Source organism: Microtus oregoni, unplaced genomic scaffold (genome assembly GCF_018167655.1).
Source record: "Microtus oregoni isolate MIOR12 unplaced genomic scaffold, Mior012 000025F_ref0000491, whole genome shotgun sequence".
Lineage (NCBI taxonomy): Eukaryota > Metazoa > Chordata > Mammalia > Rodentia > Cricetidae > Microtus > Microtus oregoni.
Genome location: NW_024543084.1, coordinates 23,484,420 through 23,511,041, shown reverse-complemented (window position 1 = coordinate 23,511,041; position 26,622 = coordinate 23,484,420). Strand labels below are relative to the sequence as shown.

The window sequence follows — 26,622 nt, the reverse complement described above, 5'->3', positions numbered from 1 at the left end:
TCCTCAATAACCTCCTCACCCACACTACTGTTAATGACCCCAATAAAAGCTCACAAGTTCACTAAATTGGACTTTGTGCAGTCCTTCTGTCATCTGTGGCTCTCATCTGGTGAGGAGGGTGTGTATTGCCTCTTTACAGGAAGTTTGTCAGTGAACATGTGCCTGTCACCCCTAAATGTAGTATTTTCAGTGTTGTGCCTCTCTGGGAATGCTCACTGGTAGCTGCTTGTTATTTTATCTATGTCCTTATTGGATTATTTCAGTTCTTCCACTTTGTTTTCAAGCTCAGGTATTCATTGATCCATTCTATTGATGAGACTGTCCACAGTTCTTTTTATTTGACTATTTTTCTTTAATTTCTGAATTTCATATTGATTTTCTCTCTTTGTTGAGTTCCTCTTTCATATTACCCATGACCTTCCTTATTCTGTTCAGTTGTTTGTGTCTTTGAACATATCTATAATCATTATTTGAGTTCTCATTCTGAGATTTCATTTAGCTTGCTCTTACTAGATGCCATTGCTGTAGGGTTAATGTTTAAATATTTATTTATTTTATATGTAATATGTGTGAGTCAATGTGAGTTTATCTGTAGCACATTTGTATTTTGAGATAGGGTCTTGCTGTATAGACCAGTCTGGCCTTGTTCCCACAGAGATCCACCTGGGGTTAAAGGTATCTGCCACCATGCTCAGCATCTTTTATTTTTTGAGGCGGGGGCCATGCTGCTGAGACTGGCCTCAAAACCACTCTGTAGTGAAGAATGACCTTGAATTTATGACTCTCTGATCTTCATCACTGGTGGGCTTATAGAAAAACACCATCTTAGTTTATGTGGTTTTGAGGCATGAACCCAGGGCTTCCTGCATTCCACCCAACTGAGCCACATTCTTAGCTGTTCAATCAGACATTTAAAATATTTATCCTTATTTTATGTATTTTGGCGATTTACCTGTATGTTTGTGTACCACATGTGTGCTTGGTGCCTACGGAGGCCAGGAGGCATTGAATTCCTTGGAACTGGAGTTACAGAAGGTTGTGAGCCTCGATGTGAGTGTTTTGTATGGAACCTGGATCCTCTGCTGGACCCAGTGCTCTTAACCGCTGAGCCATGTCTCTAGCCCTCAATTACATACTCTTAAATTTTTTCTGTAGCTTTATATGTGAAGGAGAAGAATACATGAGAACATTCCAGAAGTTACAAGTTCTCTAATGACTGTTTAAGAAACAATTATGGCTAGACATGCTGACTTAGGGCCCACAACCTCAGAATTTAGGAGGATTAAAAGTTTGAGACTCTTGCAGTCAGCAAGACTCTCATCAGAAATATGGCCCTCTTGAGCTGTCAGAATCGTTTCTTTCAGTGGACTTTTCCTAGGTATCTCAGAGTCACAAATTGGCTAGATACTGTCAACTATTTTCGCTGGCCAGGGTCATTTAGTAGGGCGCACCTACAAGAACAGGAGAGCCATGAGCCTATGTTTCCACCAGCTGGCCACCACAACACAGCCATCGTTTTCAAAGCGCACAGCCTAAGACCCTAGAGGAGCTGCTTCTGTCACTCAGCACAAGCAGAGCCGTTCTAGCCAATCAGAAGCGGCTGGGAGGCAGGGGGCGGGTTCTTTCCGGCGCCATGCTAGCTGAGGGTTCTTCACTGAGGCTGAGGGAGGTTGCTGAGGGCGCCGTTGCCCGGAGCACGGAGGACGACAGAGGAGAGCTCGGCAGCTGCACCACGGTGAGCGCGGGATCGCGATCCCCAGACGGGGAGGAGCGATCTGCTGAGCTGCGGGAGCCTGTGTGCTGGGTCCTCCCCGCGCTGGGGGAGCGGGACGGGGACTCGGAGTCCGTCCTGCGACCTGGGCCCTGGCCTGGCCGGCGGCCTGTGTGCGCACGCGCATCCACCTTGATCGTCCTCTTCCGCGCCTGCGTGTGTGTGTGTGTGTGTGTGTGTGTGTGTGTGTGTGTGTGTGTGTGCGTGTGCGTGTGCGCGCGCGCGCGCGCGCGCGCACGCGTGGTGGGGTGATGTCACCTTTGCACAAGTCCACCTTTTGGTGTTGCGCTGGAAGACAGCGTGCTAGACTGAGGTTCTTTGTGGTGTCTTCTAGAAGTTCTGAATTTTGCATTGCACATGTAGATATAGGATCCATTTCAGGCTAATTTTGCAACATCTGTAAAGTCTTTATCCAGTGAGTTTATTTGCAAATGTGTTCAGAAGCAGCTTTAGAAAAGACTTCTCATTAATTTTTTTTGTTAGTTCTTCTGCCAAACATCCTTTGTCTATATTTTTGTCTTTATTTCTATTTATGTGTTTGTTAATATTTTTCCTCAAATGGTACATTGTCTTGAGTACTGATGTCTGATGGGAAGTGTTATAGTCAGGAAGCATTGCAGTTGGTTCCTCTGTATTGTGTTCATCATTTCTTTCCTTCATTTCTGCACATCATTTTTTTTAAGATTTATTTATTTATTATATATACAACATTCTGCCTCAATGTATGTCCGCACGCCAGAGGAGGGCGCCAGATCTCATTACAGATGGTTGTGAGCCACCATGTGGTTGCTGGGAATTGAACTCAGGACCTCTGGAAGAGCAGCCAGTGCTCTTAACCTCTGAGCCATCTCTCCAGCCCTCTGCACATCATTTTTAATTTGTTTCCTGTTATGACAAATATGTTTTAGAATTTTTATTAGAAGTATGTTGAGCTTCTAGTTTAAACCGGTACCTGACATCTCATTATTGAGACTTCCTGTCATGAATGTGCTATGTTAGAAATACTGATGAACACACTTGTGTCTTCCAAAAGTGTCAGAATTTTTTTATACATTTTTTATTGATATTTATTGAGCTCTACATTTTTCTCTGCTCCCCTCCCTGCCTCTCCTCATCCCTCTTCAACCCTCCCCAAAGGTCCCCATGCTCCCAGTTTACTCAGGAGATTGTGTATTTTTCTACTTTCTACTTCGCGTGTAGATCATATCTGTGTATGTCTCTCTTAGTGTCCTCATTGTTGTCTAGGTTCTCTGGGATTGTGGTTTTTAGGCTGGCTTTCTTTGCTTTATGTTTAAAAACCACCTGTGAGTGAGTACATGTGATAATTGTCTTTCTGTGTTTGGGTTACCTCACTCAAAATAATGTTTTCTAGCTCCATCCATTTTCCTGCAAAATTCAAGCTGCCATTGTTTTTTTCTGCTGTTGTAGTACTCCATTGTGTAAATGTACCACATTTTTCTTATCCATTCTTTGTTCTGGCTATGACAAACAAACCTGCTATGAACATAGTTGAGCACATGTCCCTGTGGCATGATTGAGCATCCTTATCCAAAAGGTATACACCCAAAGGAAGGTTGTTTCCTAATTTTCTGAGAAATCACCATACTGATATCCAAAGGGGCTATGCCAATTTGCACTTCCACCAGCAATGGAGGAGTTTTTCCTTTACCCAACACCCTTTCCAGCATAAGTTGTCATCAGTGTTTTTGATCTTGGCCATTCTTACAGGTGTAAGATGGAATCTCAGAGTTGTTTTGATTTTCATTTCTCTGATGACTAAGGATGTTGAACATTTCCTTAAGTGTGTTTCAGCCATTTTAGATTCCTCTGTTGAGAGTTCTCTGTTTAGGTCTGTACTCCATTTTTTTTTTTGGATTATGTGATCTTTTGGTGTCCAATTCCTTTTTTTTTTTTTTTTAACAGAATTTGCCTCAAGTTTATTTGTAAAAACCGCATAAGGTCCTGAACATCTGCAAATACTGTATAGGTGTTCACACCAGTCCACCTGTCTTCACATTGGCAGACTGAGACCTTTTTTATGGGGCCTTCACAGGGGCCTGGGCACCTTTGGGAGCCTGAGCTGCAGCTGAGGCCTCTGCCTTGGCTTGAACCTTGGGCTTTGTTTTTTGGAGCCTACGACCCCTGGCCATGTAGCTTCTAATCCACTTCCCAAGCTTGGGGTGAGCAATTAAAGCCAGATGGGTGAGTTTGCGGCTAGGACCCTTTGGCACCTTGGGGTTCACCACCTGGGGCTTCACCAGGTCCTTGATGGCCTCCGCACGTGCGCTCATGGCCTTTGCATTATTTGCCTGCATCTTCTTCAGGCCTTTCTTGTTGTGCTTCTTGGCAAAGCGCATGTTCCTCAGGAACTTGGGGTTAACCCCCTTGAGAGATTTGTATCTTTGTGACCGGGGTTTCTTGATGCTGTTTGTGTGCCATTTCCGGGACTGGTTGTGTGTGGTGTGGTTCTTGGACTTGGCCATGGCTGGACGGTAATCGGCGGCTCCCGAAGTTCCTGCGACCGGAAGAGAAAGAGCTGGTGTCCAATTTCTTGAGTTCTTTGTATGTTTTAGAGATCAGATCTCTGTCTGATGTGGGGTTAGTGATGAACTTTTCCCATTCTGTAGGCTGTCGTTTTGTCTTGTTGACTGTGTCCTTTGCTTTACAGAAGCTTTTCAGTTTCAGGAGGTCCCATTTATTAATTGTTTCTCTCAGTGTCTGTGCTGCTGGGGTTATATTTAGGAAGTGGTCTCTTGTGCCAGTGCGTTCAAGTGTACTTCCCACTTTCTCATCTATAAGGTTCATTGTGGCTTTATGTTGAGGTCTCTGATCCATTTGAACTTGAGTTTTGTGCATGGTGATAGACATGGGTCTATTTTCATTCTTTTACATGTTGATATCCAGTTATGCCAGCACCACTTGTTAAATATGCTTTCTTTTTTTCATTTGACATTTTTTGCTTCTTTATCAAACATCAGGTGTTTGAAGATGTTGGATTGTTATCCGTGTCTTCTATTCAGTTCCATTGGTCCTCCTGTCTGTTCTCATGCCAATACCAGGCTGTTCTCAGTACTGTAGTTCTGTAGTAGAGTTTGAAGTCAGGGATTGTGATGCCTCCAGAAGTTCTTTTATTGCCCAAGATTGTTTTGGCTATCCTGGGTGTTTTGTTTTTCCAGATGAAGTTGAGTACCATTCTTTCGAGGTCTGTGAAGAATTTTGCTGAGATTTTGATGAGCATTGCGTTGAATCTGTAGATTGTTTTTGGTAAGATTGTCATTTTTACTATGTTAATTGCCTACCCAAGAGCATGGGAGATATTTCCACTTTCTGGTCTCTTCTTCAATATCTTTCTTCAAAGATTTAAAGTTCTTGTCATACAAGTCTCCCCCTTGTTTGGTTAGAGTTACTCCGAGATATTTAATGCTATTTGTGGCTATTGTGAAGGGTGTTGATTCTCTGATTTCTTCCCCAGCCCTTTTATCATCTGTGTACAGGAGGGCTACTGATTTTATTTTTGAGTTAATCTTGTATCCTGCTACATTGCTGAAAGTGTTTGGGTTGTAGAAGTTCCTTGGTAGAATTTTTGGGATCGCTTATGTAAACTACCATATCATCAGCAAACAGTGAGAGTTTGACTTCTTCTTTTCCAATTTGTATCCCCTTGATCTCCTTTTGTTGTCTTATTGCTGTAGCTAGGAGCTCAAGAACTATATTGAATAGATCTGGAGAGAGTGACAACCTTGCCTTATTCCTAATTTCAGTGGCATTTCTGGGAGTTTCTTTCTGTTTAGTTTGGTGTTGGCTGTTGGCTTGTTGTATATTGCCTTTATTATGTTTGGTATGTTCCTTGTGTCTGCGCTCTCTCCAAGACCTTTATGAAGGGATGTTGTATTTTGTTGAAGGCTTTTTTGGCATCTAATGAGATGATCATGTGGTTTTTATTTTTATTTATTTATTTATTTATTTATATTTATTTATTTATTTATTTATTTGGTTTTTTGAGACATGGTTTCTCTGTGGTTTTGGAGCCTGTCCTAGAACTAGCTCTGTAGACCAGGCTGGTCTCGAACTCACAGAGATCCGCCTGCCTCTGCCTCCCAAGTGCTGGGATTAAAGGTGTGCGCCACCACCGCCCGGCTGGTTTTTATTTTTCAACTTGTTTATATGGTGGATTATGTTGACAGATTTTCGTATGTTGAACCATCCCTGCTTTTGTGTGATGAAGCCAACGTGATCATGGTGGATGATGGTTGGATTCGATTTGCCAGTTTTATTTAGTATTTTTACATCAATATTCATGAGTGCGATTGGTCTGTAATTCTCTTTCTTAGTAATGTCTTTCTGTGGTTTGTGTATCAGGGTAATTGTAGCCTCATAAAAAGAGTTTGGCAATGTTCCCTCTGTTTCTATTTATTGTGTGGAATAATTTGAGGAGTATTGGTATTGGTTCTTCTTTAAAGTCTTGTAGAATTCTGAGCTGAAACCATCTGGTCCTGGGCTTTTTTTGGTTGGGAGACTTTTGATGACAGTTTCTATTTCTTTTCCTTTCTTTCTTTCTTTTTTTTTTTTTTTTTTTTTTTTTTTTTTTTTTTTTTGGTTTTTCGAGACAGGGTTTCTCTGTGGTTTTGGAGCCTGTCCTGGAACTAGCTCTTGTAGACCAGGCTGGTCTCGAACTCACAGAGATCTGCCTGCCTCTGCCTCCCGAGTGCTGGGATTAAAGGTGTGTGCCAATACCGCCCGGCCTTTAGGCAGTTTTTAATTTCCCCCTTTATTTCTTCCTTGACCCATTGATGATTCAGGTGAACATGGTTTAATTTTCATGTGTTTGTGGGCTTTCTGGAATTAGTATTACTGTTGACTTCTAGTTTTAAAGCATGGTGATCTGAAAAGGTACATTGGGTTATTCCAATTTTTTTTTTGTATTTGTTGAGGTTTGTTTTGTTACTGAGTATGTGGTCAGTTTTTGAGAAGGTTCTATGAGGTGCTGAGAAGAAGGTATCCTCTTTTCTGTTTGGATGGAATATTCTATAGATGTCTGTTAAGTCCATTTGAGTCATAACATCTGTTAGTTCTCTTATTTCTCTGATGGAGGAAGGTCATTGGTTAAATAAAAAGAAACTGCTTGGCCCTCATTGGTTAGAAGATAGGTGGGAGGAGGAAACAGAACAGAATGCTGGGAGGAAGAGGAAGTGAGCTCAGACTCCACAGCTCTCCTCTTGGGAGCAGACGCCTCAGAGAGAGACGCCATGCTCCCAGCTCCCAGGCAGACGCACGCGATGAAGCTCCGACCCAGGATGGACATAGGCTAGAATCTTTCCGGTAAGCACACCTAGGGGCGCTACACAGATGATTAGAAATGGGCTAAATTAATGTGAGAATTAGCCTAGAAGAAGCTAGATAGAAATGGGCCAAGCAGTGATTAAATGTATACAGTTTGTGTGTTGTTATTTCGGGCATAAGCTAGCCAGGCAGTCAGGGTGCTGGGGACGCAGCCCCGCCGCCCTTATTACTACATTTCTCTGTTCATTTTTTTGTCTGATTGACCTGTCCAGTGGTGAGAGGGAAGTGTTGAAGTCTCCCACTATTAGTGTGTGGGGCTTAATATATGATTTAAGCTTTAGAAGTGTTTCTTTGACATATGAGGGTGCCCTTGTGTTTGGGGCATAGATGTTCAGTATTGAGATTTCCTCTTGATGGATTTTTCCTCTGACTAATATGAGATGGCCTTCTTTGTCTCTTTTGACTTATTTTAGTTTGGAGTCTATTTTGTTAGATATTAGGATAGTGACACACGCTTGTTTCTTAGGTCCATTTGATTGGAATATTTTTTCCCAACCCTTTACTCTGAGAAGATGTCTGTCTCTGAGGTTGAGATGAGTGTCTTGTATGCAGAAGAAGGTTGGATTCTGTTTTCATATCCAATCTGTTAGCCTGTGCCTTTTTATAGGTGAGTTGAATTCATTTACATTAAGGAATATTAATGACCTGTTAATTTAGTTTTCATCATTGGTGATATTAATTTGTGCATTTTTTTCTTTGGGATTTGCTGTTATGAGATCATCAATTGTCTGTGTTTTTGTTGGTGTACCCGTCTTCCTTGGGTTGGAGTTTTCCTTCTAGTATTTTGTATAGGGCTGGGTTTGTGGCTAGGTATTGGTGAAATCTAGATTTGTCATAGAATATCTTGTTTTGTCCTTCTATGGTAATTGACAGTTTTGCTGGGTGTAGTAATCTGGGCTGGCATCTGTGTTCTGTTAATGTCTGCATAATGCTTGACCATGACCTTCTGGCTTTTGTCATCTCCAATGAGAAGTCAGGTGTAATTCTGATAGGTCTATCTTTATATGTTACTTGGCCTTTTTCCTTTGCAGCTCATAATATTCTTTCTTTACTCTGTATGTTTAGTGTTTTGATTATTATGTGGTAAGAGGACTTCTTTTTTGGATCCAGTCTATTTTGTGTTCTGTAAGCATCTTGTATCTTCATAGGCATATCTTTCTTTAGGTAGGGAAAGCCTTCTTCTATGATTTTGTTAAATAAATTTTCTGTGCCTTTGAGTTGAACTTCTCCTTCTTCTATACCTATTATTCTAAGATTTGGCCTTTTCATAGTGTCCCATATTTCATGGATATTTTGGGTTAAGCTTTTGTTAGATTTAATGTTTTCTGTATCTGATGAGTCTATTTCCTCTATTGTATCTTCAGCGCTTGAGATTCTCTCTTCCATTTCTTGTATTCTGCTCTTCATGCTGGCCTTTGTGGTTCCTGATCTTTTTCTCATGATTTCTGTTTCTGTAATTCCTTCACTTTGTGTTTTTTTATTGTTTCTATTTCAGTTTTCAAGTCCTGGATAGTTTCTTTTATATGTTTGATTTCTTTCTCTCTTTATTTTTTTGGTTTTCTTTAAGTGATTTGCTGATATCTTCCAATTTTTTGTTTGTTTTTTCCTCCATTTCTTTAAGGGAATTTCTTATTTCATCTTTAAGAATTCCAGACATTCTCTTGAGGTTATTTTTTATTTTATTTTTATTTTTTTAAATATTTATTTATTTATTATGTATATAATATTCTTTCTACGTATATGCATGCAGGCCAGAAGAGGGCACCAGATCTCATTACAGATGGTCGTAAGCTACCATGTGGTTGCTGGGAATTGAACTCAGGACCATTGGAAGAGCAGGCAATGCTCTTAACCGCTGAGCCAACTCTCCAGCCTGAGGTTATATTTTAGATCATTTTCTTCTGGTTCATCCATTGTAATGGCGTAAATGAATGCAGACAGATTGTAAAAATATATATAGCTTTAATGGCGAAATAGACTTACAGAATCACCGTTCCCGCGGATACCAGGAAAGCAGAAAAGGACAGCTGGGAGCACGCTTGTCAAATTTATAGGCCAACATTCGCCCGAGGCGAACATGCCCCCTAAGGGCGCGGGACTTATCCCTACATCTCCCCCTTTTGTCTAAATAAGACAGAACTAAACCAAATACAACTATATACAATAACAACAAATAATAAATATAACAAACAATATTGAGAACAAAAGCTTTGCTAAACATTCTCTCTTAAGGAGTCCAAATAATGTAGAGAGTAACTACAATTATATAATCTTCAACTCCGTCAAAGATCTGAGAAGGGAATAAACACTACTCAACAAACGAGATATATCCAAAATGTGCAACAATTGACAGAGACAACTGACTACCTGGGCAATCACCCAAAGTCTCGTTTACAACGTTGAGTCAACCAATTTTGGCTAAGGCCTAACATAACTGACATACCATTATTAAAGGCAAGGAACTTTTCAAAACTATCTTACCCTGTCTTGGCAGGATATGACAGTCCTGTTTTATCCATTGAAGCACGATCTGTATCTCTGTCAGTGGTTGAGGTATGGGCATTTCTTTGCCCCAAGGCCAGTTCTGACAACAAGAAAGGCTCCAGTTGGAGTGTCTTTGGTGCTCAACATTCTCTTGGGAATAGAGCGGTGTTTCCAGGAGCAATTGTGTCTCACTATCACGGAACTCTGAGTTAGATTAAAGGCCATTTTCTACAGCTCTTCGAAGAGGTCGAAGATTATCTATCTATACTGAGTATAATCTCTATATATCTAGAGAACCTGATTAGTCTAATTATAAATGACAAACTTAGATGACTATTTATCTATATAATTCTCAATATCTATCTAACTTAAAGACTAAGACAATAAACGACTGTGAAACAAATGAGGACAATGACCTCCAAATATAAACACTGTACAAATATACATTGCAATATGGCAAATATTTATCAATACACAAACATTTTATAAGTATCTTAATCAGGTAGAAATGTACACTGCAATATGGTAAATATATACAATATATACATATCAATACAATATATGTCAATACATAAAAATGTTTTAAACAGACAGAAACATGCATGCATACAATAGTCAATATAATTTAACTTTGTATCAATATACAAGAATCGATACCAATATATTTGTCTAAAAGCAGTAACTCACAATTACTCACAATTATAAATCTATTATTCCATCATTCCCCCCCCCCTTTTTTTTTTCAAAATGATCCCTGAGCTTATAAAATTCCTCCCCCAACCTCCCAATCCCTAAATGATGTCCCTAAACCCAGGGGTAAACTTTACTGGGAGAGGGGATGTCGTCCTCTAGAATTACTTCCAGCTGTCATGGGGGCGACGTTCTTTCTGGGGGATCCTGTGAAAGTAAAATGATGGTTAAATTTCAAGATCAATGTCTTTTAAAATTGCAAATAGTCTCTGAGTATTTTGTGGAGGTCTGGCCAGAATGTTGTACAAGATGTGCACCATTTCAGCTAACCAAGTTGGGATCGGCTTGTGCAGCTGGTATCCAAAACAGGTCTTGTAGTAGAGCTATCAGTATCATGACATCATATCAACCAGGTGGAGTTGTTGTTATGGGGTATTCTATTGTTGTAATAGGTCACGACCCCATAAATTCATTGCGATATTGGCTACATATGGCCTTAATTTTCCTATTTGTCCCTCTGGCCCTATACATTCAACCCATCTCGTGCTCTGCCTTACTCGAGATAGGGTTCCAATTCCCAGGAGCTGAACATTTACATTCTGAAGAGGCCAATACGGATGCCAAGATTCTGGGGTAATGATACTTACATCAGCACCTGTGTCCAGCAGGCCAGTAATAAAAATGCCATTTACACACACTCTCAGTTTAGGTCTTTGATCATTTATAGAAGTTTGCCAAAACACACATAACTTATCTTTCTGATCATTATTGCTTGTAACAGTAGGATGGGGCTTCCTAACTGTCCTGATGAGGCATATTCTCTGCAGAAACTGGAAATGACTGAACCATGTTTGCCATGGGGGCCTGTGAGGCCCCCCCTCTCACGTTTCCCGACTGTATCGGGTTGCCTTGTCTATCTCTTGTAGACCTGCATTCATTTGTCCAATGTCTGCCTTTTCCACATCTTCTACATAAACCTGAAGGCTGAGTCCTCCTATTTCTGTTATTTCTAGAAGATGCATTATCATTATTATTTCTGAAAGATGCATTGTTATTATTATTATTATTTCTGAAAATCTGTTGTCTACAATTCCTTTTCATATGACCCAGTTTCCACAATTAAAACATTTGGTATTCTGGTGTCTCCTTTTACCATTGGAAATTGCTTCTTCTACCCATGCTTCAGTGGCATAATCAAATGTATCAACATTGAGTGTATGCAAGACCCATTCTTCCAAGGGCGCTGATCTGAGTTTTAAAGGCCCCAAAATCCTTTTGCATTCCACATTTGCAGTTTCATAAGCCAAAGACTCAATCATTATACGTCTTGCTTCTGGGTCAGATATCCCTATTTGTACAGCCTCAGTTAATCTTTGTAAAAAATCACTAAAGGGTTCTCTCTGACCCTGTTTAACTCTGGCAAATGATTCCATTCTCTGTCCTGGGTCTTGTATCCTGTCCCAAGCCCTTAAGGCTGCTGTAGTACACATGGAGAGTGTGTTTTCATCCAAATTAGCTTGTTCCTGAGGGTCGGAAAAGAGCCCTTCACCTAGAATTTTATCTAGGGAAATGTCAATTCCCTTCGCTTTTTCCTGCTGTTCTAAGAGTCTAGCCTCTTGCCTGAATAAGCATTTCCATTTCAATTGCAGTCCACTCTCAAGTACCGCAGAGCTCAGCTGGAGCCAGTCCGAGGGGGTTGCTCTGCTTGTCGTGGCCCAAGATCTTAGCATCTCTTTAACAAAAGAGGCTTGCATCCCAAAAGTCTTGACAGCCTGTTTTATTTCCTTGAGATCATTCATACGGACAGGCTCCCATGTATCCTCCTTGATGACCCTAGGGTTTCTGGAACCAATCACCTTCTCTGTTGTTATTACTGGAAAAGCAGGTAGAGCTGTAGGTAGAGCTTTGTGGAAATCATCCCAGAGAGATTTACCCATAGATGTAGTTAAAATTTGCCTTTCTACCCTTTGCTCTTCTTCATCAGAATTTAGAAATTCCTCAATCTTTTCAATTCTATTCACCATTGCCTTCTGCAATGTCTGAATTTCCTGTCCAGAATTATGTTCCAAAGCCTTCATTGAGGATTCTAAAGTATGAAGTTTGTCCGTTAGAGATAACATCTCATCTTTGGACATAATTTTTATGGCATAAACCGTGCCTTCTTGTATTGACAATCTTTCCGCCAATCTGTCATAAGCTTTAGACAAAATCCGATTGTCACATTTAGCAGTTTTGATTCTCTCAGTTAATGTTTCATTTCCTACAGAAAGGGACTGAATCTTATGGTCCAAATCAACTGTTCCCTCTTCCATAGTAATGAATTTCTCCTTAATATCAGCCACTAATGTTTCAGTTCCTACAGAAAGGGACTGAAGCTTACGATCCAGATCAGCTGTTCCATCTTCCATAGTAATGAATTTCTCCTTAACATCAGCCTGGAGAACTTCAAACTGATTCTCAATTGTTTTTAAGCGTTCAATCTCTGCCTTAAGAATCCTGGATTCGTCTCGTAAAGACTTTATCATATTTCTATTATCAAACCATTTAGTGGCAATGAAAACTACGAATCCCAGAAGGATCCATAGATGTGGGGTGATAGACACCTCTTGTAAAATCTCCCACATGGTACAATTAAAAAAACTGTTAAATTCTTGAATACTAATGTGTTCAGACATTTTATTTATAAAAGAAAATTTTTTTTACCTGCAATGATCGGTTCCTGCCAGTGATGGTCTCTGTGTTTTTGGAGCCTGTCCTGGAACTAGCTCTTGTAGACCAGTCTGACCTCGAACTCACAGAGATCTGCCTGTCTCTGCCTCCCAAGTGCTGGGATTAAAGGCTTGCGCTACCACCGCCTGGCCGGCCTCAAACTCACAGAGATCCGCCTGCCTCTGCTTCCCAAGTGCTGGGATTAAAGGCGTGCGCTACCACTGCCCGGCCAAGTCACTTTGTATCAGACCAAATCTGCCGCTGTGCAGGTACTTGAGCTTCTGCTAATTCAGGCAGTGGGGTTCTGCTGCAAACTTAGCTAAGGCAGGCAGACTGGGCCTGTGTGGCCGAGTATGTCTGGGACTCGGCACTGGGGCCGGAGCACCTCCTGGGTGCTGTGTTAGCTAGCGGGCTACCCGCTTGAGTCGGGGGCAAAATAGCCCATTTTGGATGCCAAAATGTAACGGCGTAAACGAATGCAGACAGATTGCAAAAATATATATAGCTTTAATGGCAAAATAGACTTACAGAATCACCGTTCCGCGGAGACCAGGAAAGCAGAAAAGGACGGCTGGGAGCACGCTTGTCAAATTTATAGGCCAACATTAGCCCGAGGCGAACACGCCCCCTAAGGGGCGGGACTTATCCCTACAATCCATATTTGGTTGTTCAGGTCTTGCTGCTGTAGGATCTTTAGGTTTTATTGGTATTGTGTTGCTCTTTGTGGTGTAGAGTGTGATCTTACCTTTTCTACTCATCTTTTCCTCTAATAGGTGTGGTTGGGGCTGTCTGAATTCTGTTGATTAATCTTCTAGGTGCCAGTGAATCCAAAGCTCCGATGACTGTTCCTCTTGGTACAGTCAGTGTCACAGTTCTAGTTACCCCGTTGGCTACTCCTGTTCCTGGAGATAGCTCAGCAGTCTTGTGCTTTGCTCTGTTCTGTTGGAGTTTGTTGTCTCAGACCTACTTTGGCCTAGGCTGCTGGCTTTGTTCTGTTTCTGTAAATCCTGGTCTGGATCTTCTTCTGCAGAAGTCCCTGGCTTGGATTTGGACCTGTTCTGGTGGAGATCGCTGACTCTGGATGTGGTCGCTGGCTCAGTCCTGATTTGCCTGAGTCCCAGACTGGATTTGCGCCTAGCTTCTGTTCCTGGTGGAGCTTGTTTTCTCTCTCAGAATGTTTTTGAATAACAATAAATTCAAAAGGTACTATGGTTTTGAAGATAGTAATTTGTTAGATAATTCCACGAACCTTGGCAATTGGGACAAGGTTAATGCAGGTTTGTTCCATTATTTATTACTAATATTCTCATATCACACAACACAGTATAACTAGCATATATATTCATAATATATATAATGGATACAAGTAAAAGAAAAGTCACAAAAGTGGGCTGAGAGAAATGCAGACAGAGCCTGCACTGGTATGATAAGGAACTCAAAACTAGTATGCCACAGGAAATGTAGGGTGCCTTTGATGAAGCCACAAGGAGGACTCAGTTTTCTCAGCTATGTTACAGAGTTCTAGTTGTGAGATAAAAGCCAGAAGTAGGCTTTGAGAACAGGCAACTCTGGGTTCAGGTCTAGGTCTAGACAGGGAGAAGGTCTGGAGGGACAGGTAGTGGAATAGGTTGGGCTGTCAAGAGGTTGGACTTAGTTGATTTGAAACCTCAGGGGCAGGAGTTCCTTGTCTGTCCTGCGTTCACATACATGCCAGGTATGAGGTGATAAGTTGGTTGGTTGGTTTGGGGCCAGCCAGGTATGAGGTGATAAGTTGGTTGGTTGGTTTGGGGCCAGCCAGGTATGAGGTGATAAGTTGGTTGGTTGATTTGGGGCCAGCCAGGTATGAGGTGATAAGTTGGTTGGTTGGTTTGGTGCCAGCCAGGTATGAGGTGATAAGTTGGTTGGTTGGTTTGGGGCCAGCCATCCCACTATCACTTTATGAGGCTAGGGGCTAGGAGAGGGAGTTATATCGTTTCCTGGCCTGGTTTCCCTAATAACATTTTAGTGCTCTCGTGTGGCCCTCTAGTGTCAACTCACTCTGATAAACTTACCTCCCTTTCTGTTCCCAAGAATAAGCCATGTATCAGTCTGCACTATTTGGGTGAACAGATAGTGTTTTTGTGGATCTACTGAGGGGCTGCAGTCATTCTCTTTTCTTAAAATTGAGTCTCAGGGCAAGGCATTGCCTAGAAAGCTACTTTTTTACAATATGGAGTAGCTTAGAACAGGGTGCAGCCTGACCTCCGTACTGAACATCTACTGTTTACAATATGGAGTAGCTTAGAACAGGGTGCAGCCTGACCTCCGTACTGAACATCTACTGTTTACAATATGGAGTAGCTTAGAACAGGGTGCAGCCTGACCTCGTACTGAACATACCCTGTGCTAGCACTCCTCTATTAGTTGATCGCTTTCATTAGTCATTTGTAGTTTGGGGCTGGAAAGATGGCTTCATGGTTAAGAGCACTGGCTGCCCTCTCCAAGGACCAGAGGACAATTCCTAGCACCTACAAGGTGGCTCACAACCACTTGTAACTCCAGTTCATCTTCTGACCTTCTTGGGCACTGTATGAACATGTTGCAAAGAAATCCCTGTATGAGCTGGGTGGTGGTGGTGGTGTACACCTTTAATCTCAGGACTCAGGAGGCAGAGGCAGGAGGATTTCTGAGTTTGAGATCAGCCAGAACTACACAGAGAAACCCTGTCTCGAACCCCTCCCCCTAAAAAACCATGAAGGCATAATATCCTAACACAAAATATAAATAAAATCCTGTTGAAATAGGAGCGGCTGGCTGCGTCCCCGGCACCCGGCCGCCCGCACGGCTAGCTTTACCCGAAATAATTACACGGAAACTGTATTCTTTTAAACACTGCCTCACCCATTAGTTTCAGTTTCTTATTGGCTAGCTCTTACAAATAGATCTAACCCATTTTTATTAATCTGTGTAGCCCACGAGATGGCTTACCAGGAATGATCTTAACCTGCGTCTGTCTGGAGTGGGAGAATCATGGCGACTCCTTGACTCAGCTTCTTTCTCCCAGCATTCTGTTCTGTTTACTCCGCCTACCTAAGGGTTGGCCTATCAAATAGGTCTAGGCAGTTTCTTTATTAATAAGAAATCACTCCCACATCATTTCCCTTTTTTCTCTTTAAACAAAAAAGAAAGGCTTTAACTTTAACATAGTAAAATTACATATAGCAAAATAATTATTATGCAAGAATTACAGTTACAATATTTATATCTATTTTATCCTTTATCATAACTAAGGAAAACTATGATTATCTATCCATTCTTTAACTCCATCAAAGACTCCAGAAGGATATAATATTACCTAAGTAAACAAGAAATAAGAAAACTCTAGAAATGACAGAGACATCTCGCTGCCTGTACAGTCACCCAAAGTTCTTTTGTACCATTGGGGCATCCATCTTTGGCCTATAGGCCCATAGTATCCAGCAGACATTTTTCCATGAAGCAGGAAATTTCAAAGGCAGTTCAGTCACTATCTGCTGTGTCCTGCAGAATGTCTTGCAGACTCTTTCATGAATCAGGAACCCCCAAAGATCATCTCACCTTTAGGCAAGTTCAGCAGTCCTCTCTCTGTGGGTTCTTTGTGTCCAGTTTATGCAACAGTCCAGGCAAGAGCAGTTTCTTGCACAAATGGCTATCAAACTCCATAAGGATCCTCTTCGATGCCCATCTTCCTCTCGAAGTAGATTGGTGCTGCCAGGAGCAGACGTGTCTCATTGTCATGAAAAGCCCTAAGTTATTAAAACATTAAATGCCATATTCTGCAGTCTTTGAAAGATATGAAGAATGTCTATCTAACTGAAATGTATCTCTATATATCTAGAAAATCTAACTAACATGACTACAAACTTGACTATTACTGATGATTATCCATTAACCTATATTTCTTAATTATACATTACATTTTTAATGAACTACAGATTCACAATATCCTAATCAATAGCAGAAATATGCATATACATATAACAAAATTGACCTTAAATCTCTATCAATAAAGCAAAATCTATACTAATACAAATTATTCATATCTATATCATATCCCCCTTTAAATGTTAAAGAACTTTTATAAACCATATTTGGGAACATGGGCGCAGTTTTTTCTCTCCAAACTGCTTTCTGCTGAATGGGGGCGTCTTTAATGAGGTCTTTCATGGTATAACCTGTGTGGTAGTTTCATCTCAGTTGGCAGTTGAGCGAAGCAATTTTCTGAAGATGTTTACAGCAACCCTTCGGGAGGTTGTGGTCTATCATACCATATTGGGATAGAATCAATCCACAGGGTCTGGTCCTCTGTGAAAACAAAAGAAGACCCTCTCCAAAGCATCATATCCGTAGACCCAAATTTTGAAATCGTAATACCCTTATATCCATTCTGGTTTAGCTTGGCAGCCCATGTAATGAAATGTCTCTCTGTATATCTAGAAAATCTAACTAACATGACTACAAACTTGACTATTACTGATGATTATCCATTAACCTATATTTCTTAATTATACATTACATTTTTTAATGAACTACAGAATCACAATATCCTAATCAATAACAAAAATATACATATAACAAAATTGACCTTAAATCTCTATCAATAAAACAAAATCTATACTAATACAAATTATTCATATCTATATCAAAATCCTAAAAGCAGAATTTAAAAAAATGCTTAAAAAAATGGCCTATTTTGGGTTGAGCACTTAACCATTACTTATTCTTGGTGCTTTGAACGCCCATGTAGCCTGTGTTCACTGATACTCATTGCAAAGGGAGAGTATCATTTCATTTGTTTATGGGCAAGAAAATAAATATTTAGAAAGTAACCTGGCCCCAAGACAGTTGGGAGGTTGATCTCTGAATTCGAGGCCAGCCTCGTCTACAGAGCTAGTTCCAAGACAACCAGTGCGTCACAGAGAAACTCTGTCTTGAAAAGCCATAATTGAAACAACCCCACCCCCAAACAAACATGCAAAAAGAAAAAAAAAAACAAAAACAAACCCAAAACAACAACAAAACAGAACTAAACACTTCTAAACCTGTGATAGGAAACTTTTATCATGTGGTTTTGGTGATTGTGGGCCTCAGCCATAGGAGCCCCACTCAGGTGGGACCTCCCTTCTAAGCCCAAGGGCTTTAGCAGAACCTGCATCAGTCTGTGTGCTAGGATTTGGCCAGTAGTGTGAGAGGGAGAAAATGCAGGTTGCTGCTGATTTGGTTGAGACACGTTTAGTCACAAGTAAGACGAGTCTGGGTGGAGACAGACAGACCCAGAGATTAGGAGGGTGTAGTGTGAGGGGACATACTTGGTAGGAACACAAGTCCTGAATATTGCTGGTTGTTTGTATGATGGCTAATGGTTGACCTGATTGGCTTTGGAATCAACTAAGAGACCTGTATCTGCGCAGGACTGCCAGGAAACTTCAGGAAGTCCTAACTGAGCCGAGAAGACCCTGTTGTATAGTAGGTGGCACTTTGAGTGTGGCCTTAATACAGAGAAGTCCAAAGAAGAAGCAGTGTTGATCTCCTGCCTGCCTTCACTTCTTGCTAGTGAGTGCATCTGTCCCATTGCTGCTGCTGCTACTGCTGCCGCCACTGCCACCATCCTTCACTGACATTGGAACCCAGCTTTTTGTACTTTCTGGTGTGGGCTGAAGACCAGAAGCTGTCCAGGTGTGCTCTGGGCCTGAGGCGCCAGATTGAAGCTCTTGAGGCTTCTAGTCTTTGTGGATGGAGCCTCTCTGTCATGGAGACTGCCATTATTGGACTCTCCAGGCCAGATCAGGTAAGATGTAAATTAGATAAGGTAATCTAATAAATTCTCCTTGTTATTTTAGTTCTGTCCTCAAGAGAATCCTGATTGGTTCAGATAGCTAACTGTGTCCTCCTATATATTCTAAGCATTATTTTAAATCACCATTATCTATTTAATTTAATACATGTGTACACACACACACACAAGCACATTTTGGTTTTTGCTTTTTGAGACAGGGTTTATCTGTGTATCAGCCTAGCCTGCCATGGAACTGGCTGTCTAGGCTGGCTTCAGACTCACAGAGACCTGTCTGCCTTTGCCTTTCTGAATTAAAGACATGTGCCAACACCACTTAGTTTAATTTGTATATATTTTTAATTTTTAAAATTTGTTTTTTAATTTCATGTGCATTGGTGTTTTGCCTGCATTTATGTCTTTGTGAGCAGCTTTGTCATGGTACAGGATTTTGGGAAATTCTGCCTGCACATGGGAAATTTGGGTCTCCTCTTGGGGTTCTTTGTCTTGTTACTAAAAAGAATTTAAGGCTGAAGAGATGACTTGGAAGTTAACAGCAGTTACTGTTCTTACAGAGGACCCAGGTTCAATTTCCATTACCTATGTGGTAGGTCCCAACTGTTCTAACTCTAGTTTGAAGGGGACCAATGTCCTCTTCTGGCCTCTGTGGGTACTGAATCCACATGGTACATATACATACAGTTGCACATGTACACACATAAAGTAATTAAAAAAAGAATTTAAGAACTGTAAGGACAGTTTTGAGTTGAAAGCAAGCCCCCAGTACTGGCAGCTGCCAGTAAGGGGAGATGGATAAGGGAAGAGAAAGCAATGATTCATGAATTAAATTGGTATAGTGGTCAGTCCCGTGGCAGAGAAGCCCAAAGTACCAGAAAAAGCACATTTAGGCACCAGCCAGCATCCTAAAGAGGAGGGCAAAAGGGAAAGAAAAGGTAAGCTACCTAGGAGACCACATGGCAGTGTTAGCTCCAGAGGAAGCCTTGTCCTGTTTTCAACTATTAAATATTGATTTAATTTCTTTTCTACATGTGCATGTACATAGTTATACTATTTCATCTCTTATCTTGATAGAGTCTTCAAATAATTTGGCCCTTTCATCTAAGGTACTCCATTTATAGTCCAGTAGTTTTCTCCGTGTAGTCCGAAAGAATTTGTTAATTTCATATAAGTTACTAAACTTGTGGCTATGGGGCATTTTTTTAAAAATGATTTTCATCATTTGAGTGTGACATTGCCCTTCTAGGTACATGTGTACAACACTTAATCCCTAGTGGGTGGCGCTATTTAGATTGTGTAGTTACTGATAATTTTCAGAGATGACTTACCTCAAATACGTTTTTTCCCATTCCAGTTTTCACAATTGTATTTTTCTGCATTCTTTCTGCATTTTTTGATTGTTAAAAGTGAGCATTGCTGGGCGTGATGTTGCACGTTTAATTCCAGTTCTTGGGGTATTGAGGCAGGTTGATTTTTATGAGTTCGAGACCAGCCTGGTCTACATAGCAAGCTCCAGGCCAGCAAGCAAGGCTACATCTGAGACCCTGTCTCAAAAAAACCAAAACGAGTGAGCATTTGTGTTGCTGTTTTCTTTAACTTGTTTGGCTCTTTGGAGGGCCTGCCACCCAGCTCTCAATCACAGACGAAGGCTTATTCTTTCTTATGAATGCCTGACCTTAGCTTGGCTTATTGCTAGCGAGCTTTTCTTAAATTATCTGTCTTTTGATTCTGGGTTTTTACCTTTCTCTGTATTTGTATATCTTTTCTTTCCTTCTTACTACTTGTCTGACTGTGTAGGTAGGTGGCTGACTGGCTGACCCCTTCCTTTTCTCGCTCCTTGATCCCTCCTTCCAGATTTCTCCTCCTATGTATTCTCTCTGCCTGCCAGTCCCATCTATCCTTTCTCCTGCCTTGCTATTGGCCATTCAGCTCTTTATTAGACCAGTCAGGTGTTTTAGACAGCCAAAGTAGCATAACTTCACAGTGTTAGACAAATGTAACATAAAAGAATGCGACATGTCTTTGCATTATTTATTAAACAAGTATTCCACAGCATAAGCAAATGTAATACATCTTAAAATAATATTCCACAACACCTCTGGGCAGTGATATGGCTCAGCAGGTCAGTGCAACTGCCACTAGACATGATAACCTGAGTTCAGTCCCTGGGGCACACATGGTAGAAGGAGCAAACTGACTCCCACACTCATAGTGACGTGTGTGCCCATGCAAATAAATGCACACACACTAAATAGCTGTCTTAAAGAGTGTCCATGGTTATGTAGTACTTTAGGAAATCACTCTCTCTTTTCCAGAGTTTGCTCTTTGTGTTTGTCTTAGGGTAGAGTTTGCCATATGCTTCAGGACATGTCCAGAGGACTTGGTCCAGAGATTCTGTTACTTGTACAAATTCTCTGCACTTTATGTGCTTTCCTTTTTTTTTCTTAACCTTGTTTTCAGAAATTTCTTTGAGTGTCAGGAATATGGAGGAAGAAGCTAAACTCTGAGCCTGAATCCCAAGGACAAACAGCCTCCTGAGCCCTAATTTAATGTCGCTGTATCAGATGATAGGGTGTTCCTGGGGCAAGAAGTAGAGATAACTGGAGAAAGGGAAGGGGTGGGGAGCAGCTCATCTCTTGAGTGCAGGAATGAGGAGAGTGATCTGTCTGCCATCCCTGAACATCATTCGGTGTTTTGCTAGAACTCATGCGTCATGGAATGAGTGTGTGAAGACCACACAGTTATGCTGTCGTACTGTCAGATGTGGACAGATGTCGTTCTCACCCGTTCTTTTATATACAAATATGGGATGTTTTAGGACCTGGTGAGCTTTGAGGATCTGGCTGTGCACTTCACCCAGGAAGAGTGGGATTTGCTGGATCCTTCCCAGAAGAGTCTCTATGGAGATGTGATGCTGGAGACCTGCAGGAACTTCACTGCCATCGGTGAGGATATCATCTTACCTTCACTTTGTAAACTAGAGAGCAAGTGTTTCTGGTTATTGATGGTCAGTGTGATTCGGATGTGGAGAGGGAAGAATGTGGTAAAGAATTAGGTGTAGTGACAATGTACATCCTAGTAATTCATCACACATTACTGTGCAAATATTTTAGGATATGAATGGGAAGACCAGAAAATTGAAGAACATAATGAAGATCCTGAAATAAATCTAAGGTAATCTGCATGCACAAGTGCAAGCAAATGTTCCTGGAAGAAATTTTGTGTGCTGTAAAGATTTTGTTTTTAAGAATTATTTTTTGTGTTTATTTATTTGTGTTTTGGTTTTTTGATATAGGGTTTTTCTGTATAGCCCTGGCTGTGCTGGAGCTTTCTTTGTAGTCTGTGCTGGCCTTGAACTCACAGAGATCCAGCTGCTTCTCCTTCCTGAGTAATTAAAGGCATGTACCACCACTGCCTGGCAAGATTTATTTATTTTTATTTTATTTATAAGGGTGTTTTGTTTGTATAGTCTGTGTACTACATGCATGCTGTGCCCTCGGAAGCCAGAAGAGGGCCTCCAATCCTTTGGAATTGGATTGTTACCCCCCCTCCCCATGTTGGTGCTGGGAACTGAATCAGGGTTCTCTAGAAGAACACCCCGTTCTCTTAACCACTGAGCCTTTTCTTCTGCTGCTGTGCCATGGAAATTTGACAAGTTAAAAAACAAATAAGCCTGACTTTAAATTAATTTGTCAGTAGAAAATTTTCACCCAAAATATTTTTTGTGTAGTCATTCATCTAGAACCAGTTCTGGGACCCTGCGTTAACGAATGCTACCATTTTGATCCTAGGCCTGTGGGAACTGTATTGTAGGCCAGCAGTTCATTTATTTTTAGACCCTTCATGTGAAGGCACATTTTGATTGTAGCAGGTTGTCCAAGCAAGATGATTTAATAAGCAAGCAGTGATGAATCAACTGTGACTAATGTGCTTGCCATTTTGCACACTAGTTACATTTACAGGTACCCTGTGATACTGAAGAAGGTGGTCAGGGTGGGACAACCTTATCCATATACCAGTCTCAATATGAGCAGCAATGTGGGTGGAGAAATTTTCACATGTCATTTATCTTTTAATAGGCACGTCATATCTCACTCTGAATATACACAGTATGTACATGAAGACTATGAACAGAAGCCACAGGACTCCAATTTTCTTACAAGTATTGAAGGATACACGGAAACTCAGACTTCGAGTGGGCCTTCTGAGTGTGAGGTGTGTTTAAAATCCTATGGACTGTATCATCTAACTTATAATGGACATCACAACTATGACTACAAGGAGTGTGAAGGAAGTCAGACTGTTCGGAAATGTTATGAATGTAACCAGTGTGGTAAAACCTTGAGTTCTTTCAATTCTCTTCAAAGACATCAGAAAATTCATATTGAAGAAAGACCATATAAGTGTCAGCAGTGTAGTAAGGCCTTTAGATGTCTCACTGCCCTTCAGTCACATGAAAGAATTCACACTGGAGAAAAACCTTACGAATGTAAACACTGTGGTACAGCCTTTAGCAGACTTACTCACCTGCGATTACATGAAAAAGTTCATACTGGAGAAAAACACTATGAATGTAAACAGTGTGATATAGTTTTCAAGTCTCAGAGTTCCTATCATAGACATAAAATAATGCATGGAGAAACATTTTATAATTGTAAAGAGTGTGGTAAGTCCTTCATTTACCCCTCTTTACTTCAAATGCATGAAAGAACGCACACAGGTGAAAAGCCCTTTGAGTGTAAGCTGTGTGGGAAAGCTTTTAGATATCATTCTTCCATACGGTTACATGAAAGAACTCATACGGGAGAAAAACCTTATGAATGTAAACATTGTGGTAAAGCATTTACACGTCAGAGTTACCTTCAGTTTCATGAAAGAAGCCACACTGGAGAGAAACCCTATGAATGTAAAGAATGTGGTAAAGCTTTTAGGCATCACTCTTACCTCCGATTACATGAAAGAAGACATACTGGAGAGAAACCGTACGAGTGTGTGCAGTGTGGCAGATCCTTCAGCCGGCAGAGTTCCTTTAAGAGGCATCAGTCCGTCCATGCTGTGGAAAACCCCTATAAATGTCAACAATACCTACTTCCTTTATCCCTGTTTCCTTCAAATGAATGAAAGAACTAAAACTAGCACTAAACCTTCTGCATGTGAACAATGTGATAAAATGCTTATCCTAATTCACATAAAAGACATGTAAGAACTCAAAATAGTGATGAGCTCTTAAAAAATGTAGTATAGCCTTTGGGATCACAGGACTATAGTGCCCATGATAGTGTACCCTACGGGGTCACAGGGATTATAGAGCCCACCATAGTGTACCCTACAGGTCACAGGGACTATAGAGCCCACCATAGTGTACCCTACAGGTCACAGGGACTATATTGCCCATGATAGTGTACCCTACAGGTCACAGGGACTATAGAGCCCACCATAGTGTACCCTACAGGGTCACAGGGACTATATTGCCCATGATAGTGTACCCTACAGGTCACAGGGACTATAGAGCCCACCATAGTGTACCCTACAGGTCACAGGGACTATAGAGCCCACCATAGTGTACCCTACAGGTCACAGGGACTATAGAGCCCACCATAGTGTACCCTACAGGTCACAGGGACTATAGAGCCCACCATAGTGTACCCTACAGGTCACAGGGACTATATTGCCCATGATAGTGTACCCTACAGGTCACAGGGACTATATTGCCCATGATAGTGTACCCTACAGGTCACAGGGACTATAGAGCCCACCATAGTGTACCCTACAGGTCACAGGGACTATAGAGCCCACCATAGTGTACCCTACAGGCCCCACCACCTTGAAGCAGTTACCAAAGATGACAGCTTCAGCCTCCCATCAGTTTGATTCTCTCCAGATGATGTGTCTCAGGGAGGAGTAGTGCAGGAAGAAGGCCACAAAGGAATGACTGTGAAGCACAGTGACTTAGCTCCAGAGCCTAACCAAGAAATGCCAGCACTTGGACTTGGGGGACCATCTTGAGGTTACAGAAACTCTTCCAGAAAACATAGGAAATCATTCCCTATAATTACTAGAAGGTAGGTCTGCCCTTTTAATAAACTGCATTTTTAGTGAAAACCTATGGATTCAGAGTTCTTAAGCAGCCTGCTTGAGTCCACTCCTGTCCTGTGGATGTATTCTGTCCTGTCACTCTCAAGTTCAATAAATCTCTACAGACTCTCAATGTTACTTCTGTGTGTCTTTCTCACTTCTTCTGAAATAACCTGTGTATCACATCTTGGACACCTCCCCACCCCCTGGCAGAACAGAAGTGTGTTTGTAGTTAATTTGAGGGCTTTTAAACATATTCATCATTTACTGTTTGAGAATTTTGTACATGCATACAATGTGTTTTGATTAAATCCTGTCTCCACTCTTATCATCTCTAATATCTCCCACGTGCCCCCCCCCCCTTTTCTGTTTTAACCCTGGCCTAGGACTCACTGTGTAGGAAGTTTGACTTTGGATTTAACAGAGATCCACTTGCTCTTGCCTCCCTAGTATTGAGATTAAAGGTTATGTGCTACCAGAGTTTTTTATTATTATTATTTTTTCCCACTGAGTCCAAATAATGCTGTGTTTGTGAAGACGGGCGCTAAAAAGAGACCCCACACTGGCTCAGAACTGAGTACAATAGAGGGTTATTTATTTAGGGGTAGACTCACAGATCACAGTCCTCTGCTCCAACAGGGAACAAGAACTGAATCCAAGTGTAAGAGAGCTAACGCACTTCACATCAGCATAAGAGGCCACGCCCAAGGGGGTGGGGAACCTAAAGGCTACTGGCGGTAGGATTTCCTACAGCATGTTTGTGCCTGTTCCTGGACCATGTTACCCAACCCAAAGTAAGAAATACATCCTTATTCCTATACCTTGCTACCAGTACTGGCATTTCTACTCTTCCCAGAAGGAGTTAATTCCATGTGGTCTAAAGAAATTGCAAAAATATTTCCTAAAGAAAATGCCAGGTAAGACAATGCTGATACAGACTCAAGCCTCACCAACACCCCAGAGGTAAGGTACACATTGTGATTCGTGTAGTCTTGAAGGCTTGGGTTTTCTGATTCATACAAAGATATGTGTTTTGAACGTGGATGGATATGAATATTGGTGTGTTATAATGTTGGGAAAAACATAAACTAGATCAGAAAGTTAATGTGGAATCCTGGGCTCAGTGCTGCAGATTATATACTCAGAAGGTCTAGGCGAATGGGCTGGAGAGGGTTCAGTGGCTAGGAGCACTTGCTGTTCTTTCAGAGAACCTGGGTTCAGTTCCCAGTCCCCAAGTGGCAGCTTACAACTGCCTCCAGTTCAAGGGGCTCTAATGCCATCTTCTGTTCTCAGTGTGCTCCTCTATACATGTGGAGCTTACACATACATGCAGGCAAACACAGGAAAATTTCTCTTAAAGTACAGTTTATTTGATTTGGGGGGGGGGGGCTGAGTTCTCGGTCAAAAGATTTCCTTCTGTGAATGAAGCATTAATGCCTGATACATAAAAATAAATACTGAAGAAATTCACAGACTCAAAAAATTGAAATGATTTACCATGTAAGGCCTATTTTCAATGTTCAGGTTGAGACTAGTGCCTTTCATAGTGCAAGAAACAAATGTCAGGAGTGTCAGGCCCTTGCTGAGTGGTTTGCTACCTACACTGAGTGAAATGGAGGGACCAGCTTTTCTGTGCTGTTACCACATAGCACTCATTCTGGGATAATTTTGGGTTTGTGCTGTTTTCAGAAGCACCTCAACTTGATTTGCTTCCCCTCCTTGGACTACATATTCCACCAGGAAT

General features: G+C 41.3%; 2 protein-coding genes across 4 annotated transcripts; one reads left to right on the top strand and one right to left on the bottom strand.

The window, feature by feature from the left end:
* The first annotated feature begins 1,621 nt into the window (after window positions 1-1,621).
* Window positions 1,622-25,341, top strand: LOC121463165 (zinc finger protein 709-like). Of its 3 annotated transcripts, none has more exons than XR_005976394.1 (6): window positions 1,622-1,735; window positions 18,424-18,800; window positions 21,622-21,748; window positions 21,917-21,977; window positions 22,883-24,376; window positions 24,617-25,341. XR_005976394.1 is itself a non-coding variant. In XM_041675294.1 (5 exons), the coding sequence occupies exons 2-5, from the start codon at window positions 18,762-18,764 to the stop codon at window positions 23,922-23,924; spliced, it is 1,269 nt and encodes a 422-aa protein (XP_041531228.1). In that variant the 5' UTR covers window positions 1,622-1,735; window positions 18,424-18,761; the 3' UTR covers window positions 23,925-25,341. The 3 variants fall into 3 exon arrangements, 1 of the variants encoding a protein (XP_041531228.1); XR_005976395.1 differs by having other exon boundaries at window positions 22,883-24,416; XM_041675294.1 differs by having other exon boundaries at window positions 22,883-25,341.
* Window positions 3,808-4,254, bottom strand: LOC121463166 (60S ribosomal protein L29-like). The gene has a single exon (XM_041675295.1). The coding sequence runs from the start codon at window positions 4,252-4,254 to the stop codon at window positions 3,808-3,810; it is 447 nt and encodes a 148-aa protein (XP_041531229.1).
* Window positions 25,342-26,622: the final 1,281 nt, after the last annotated feature.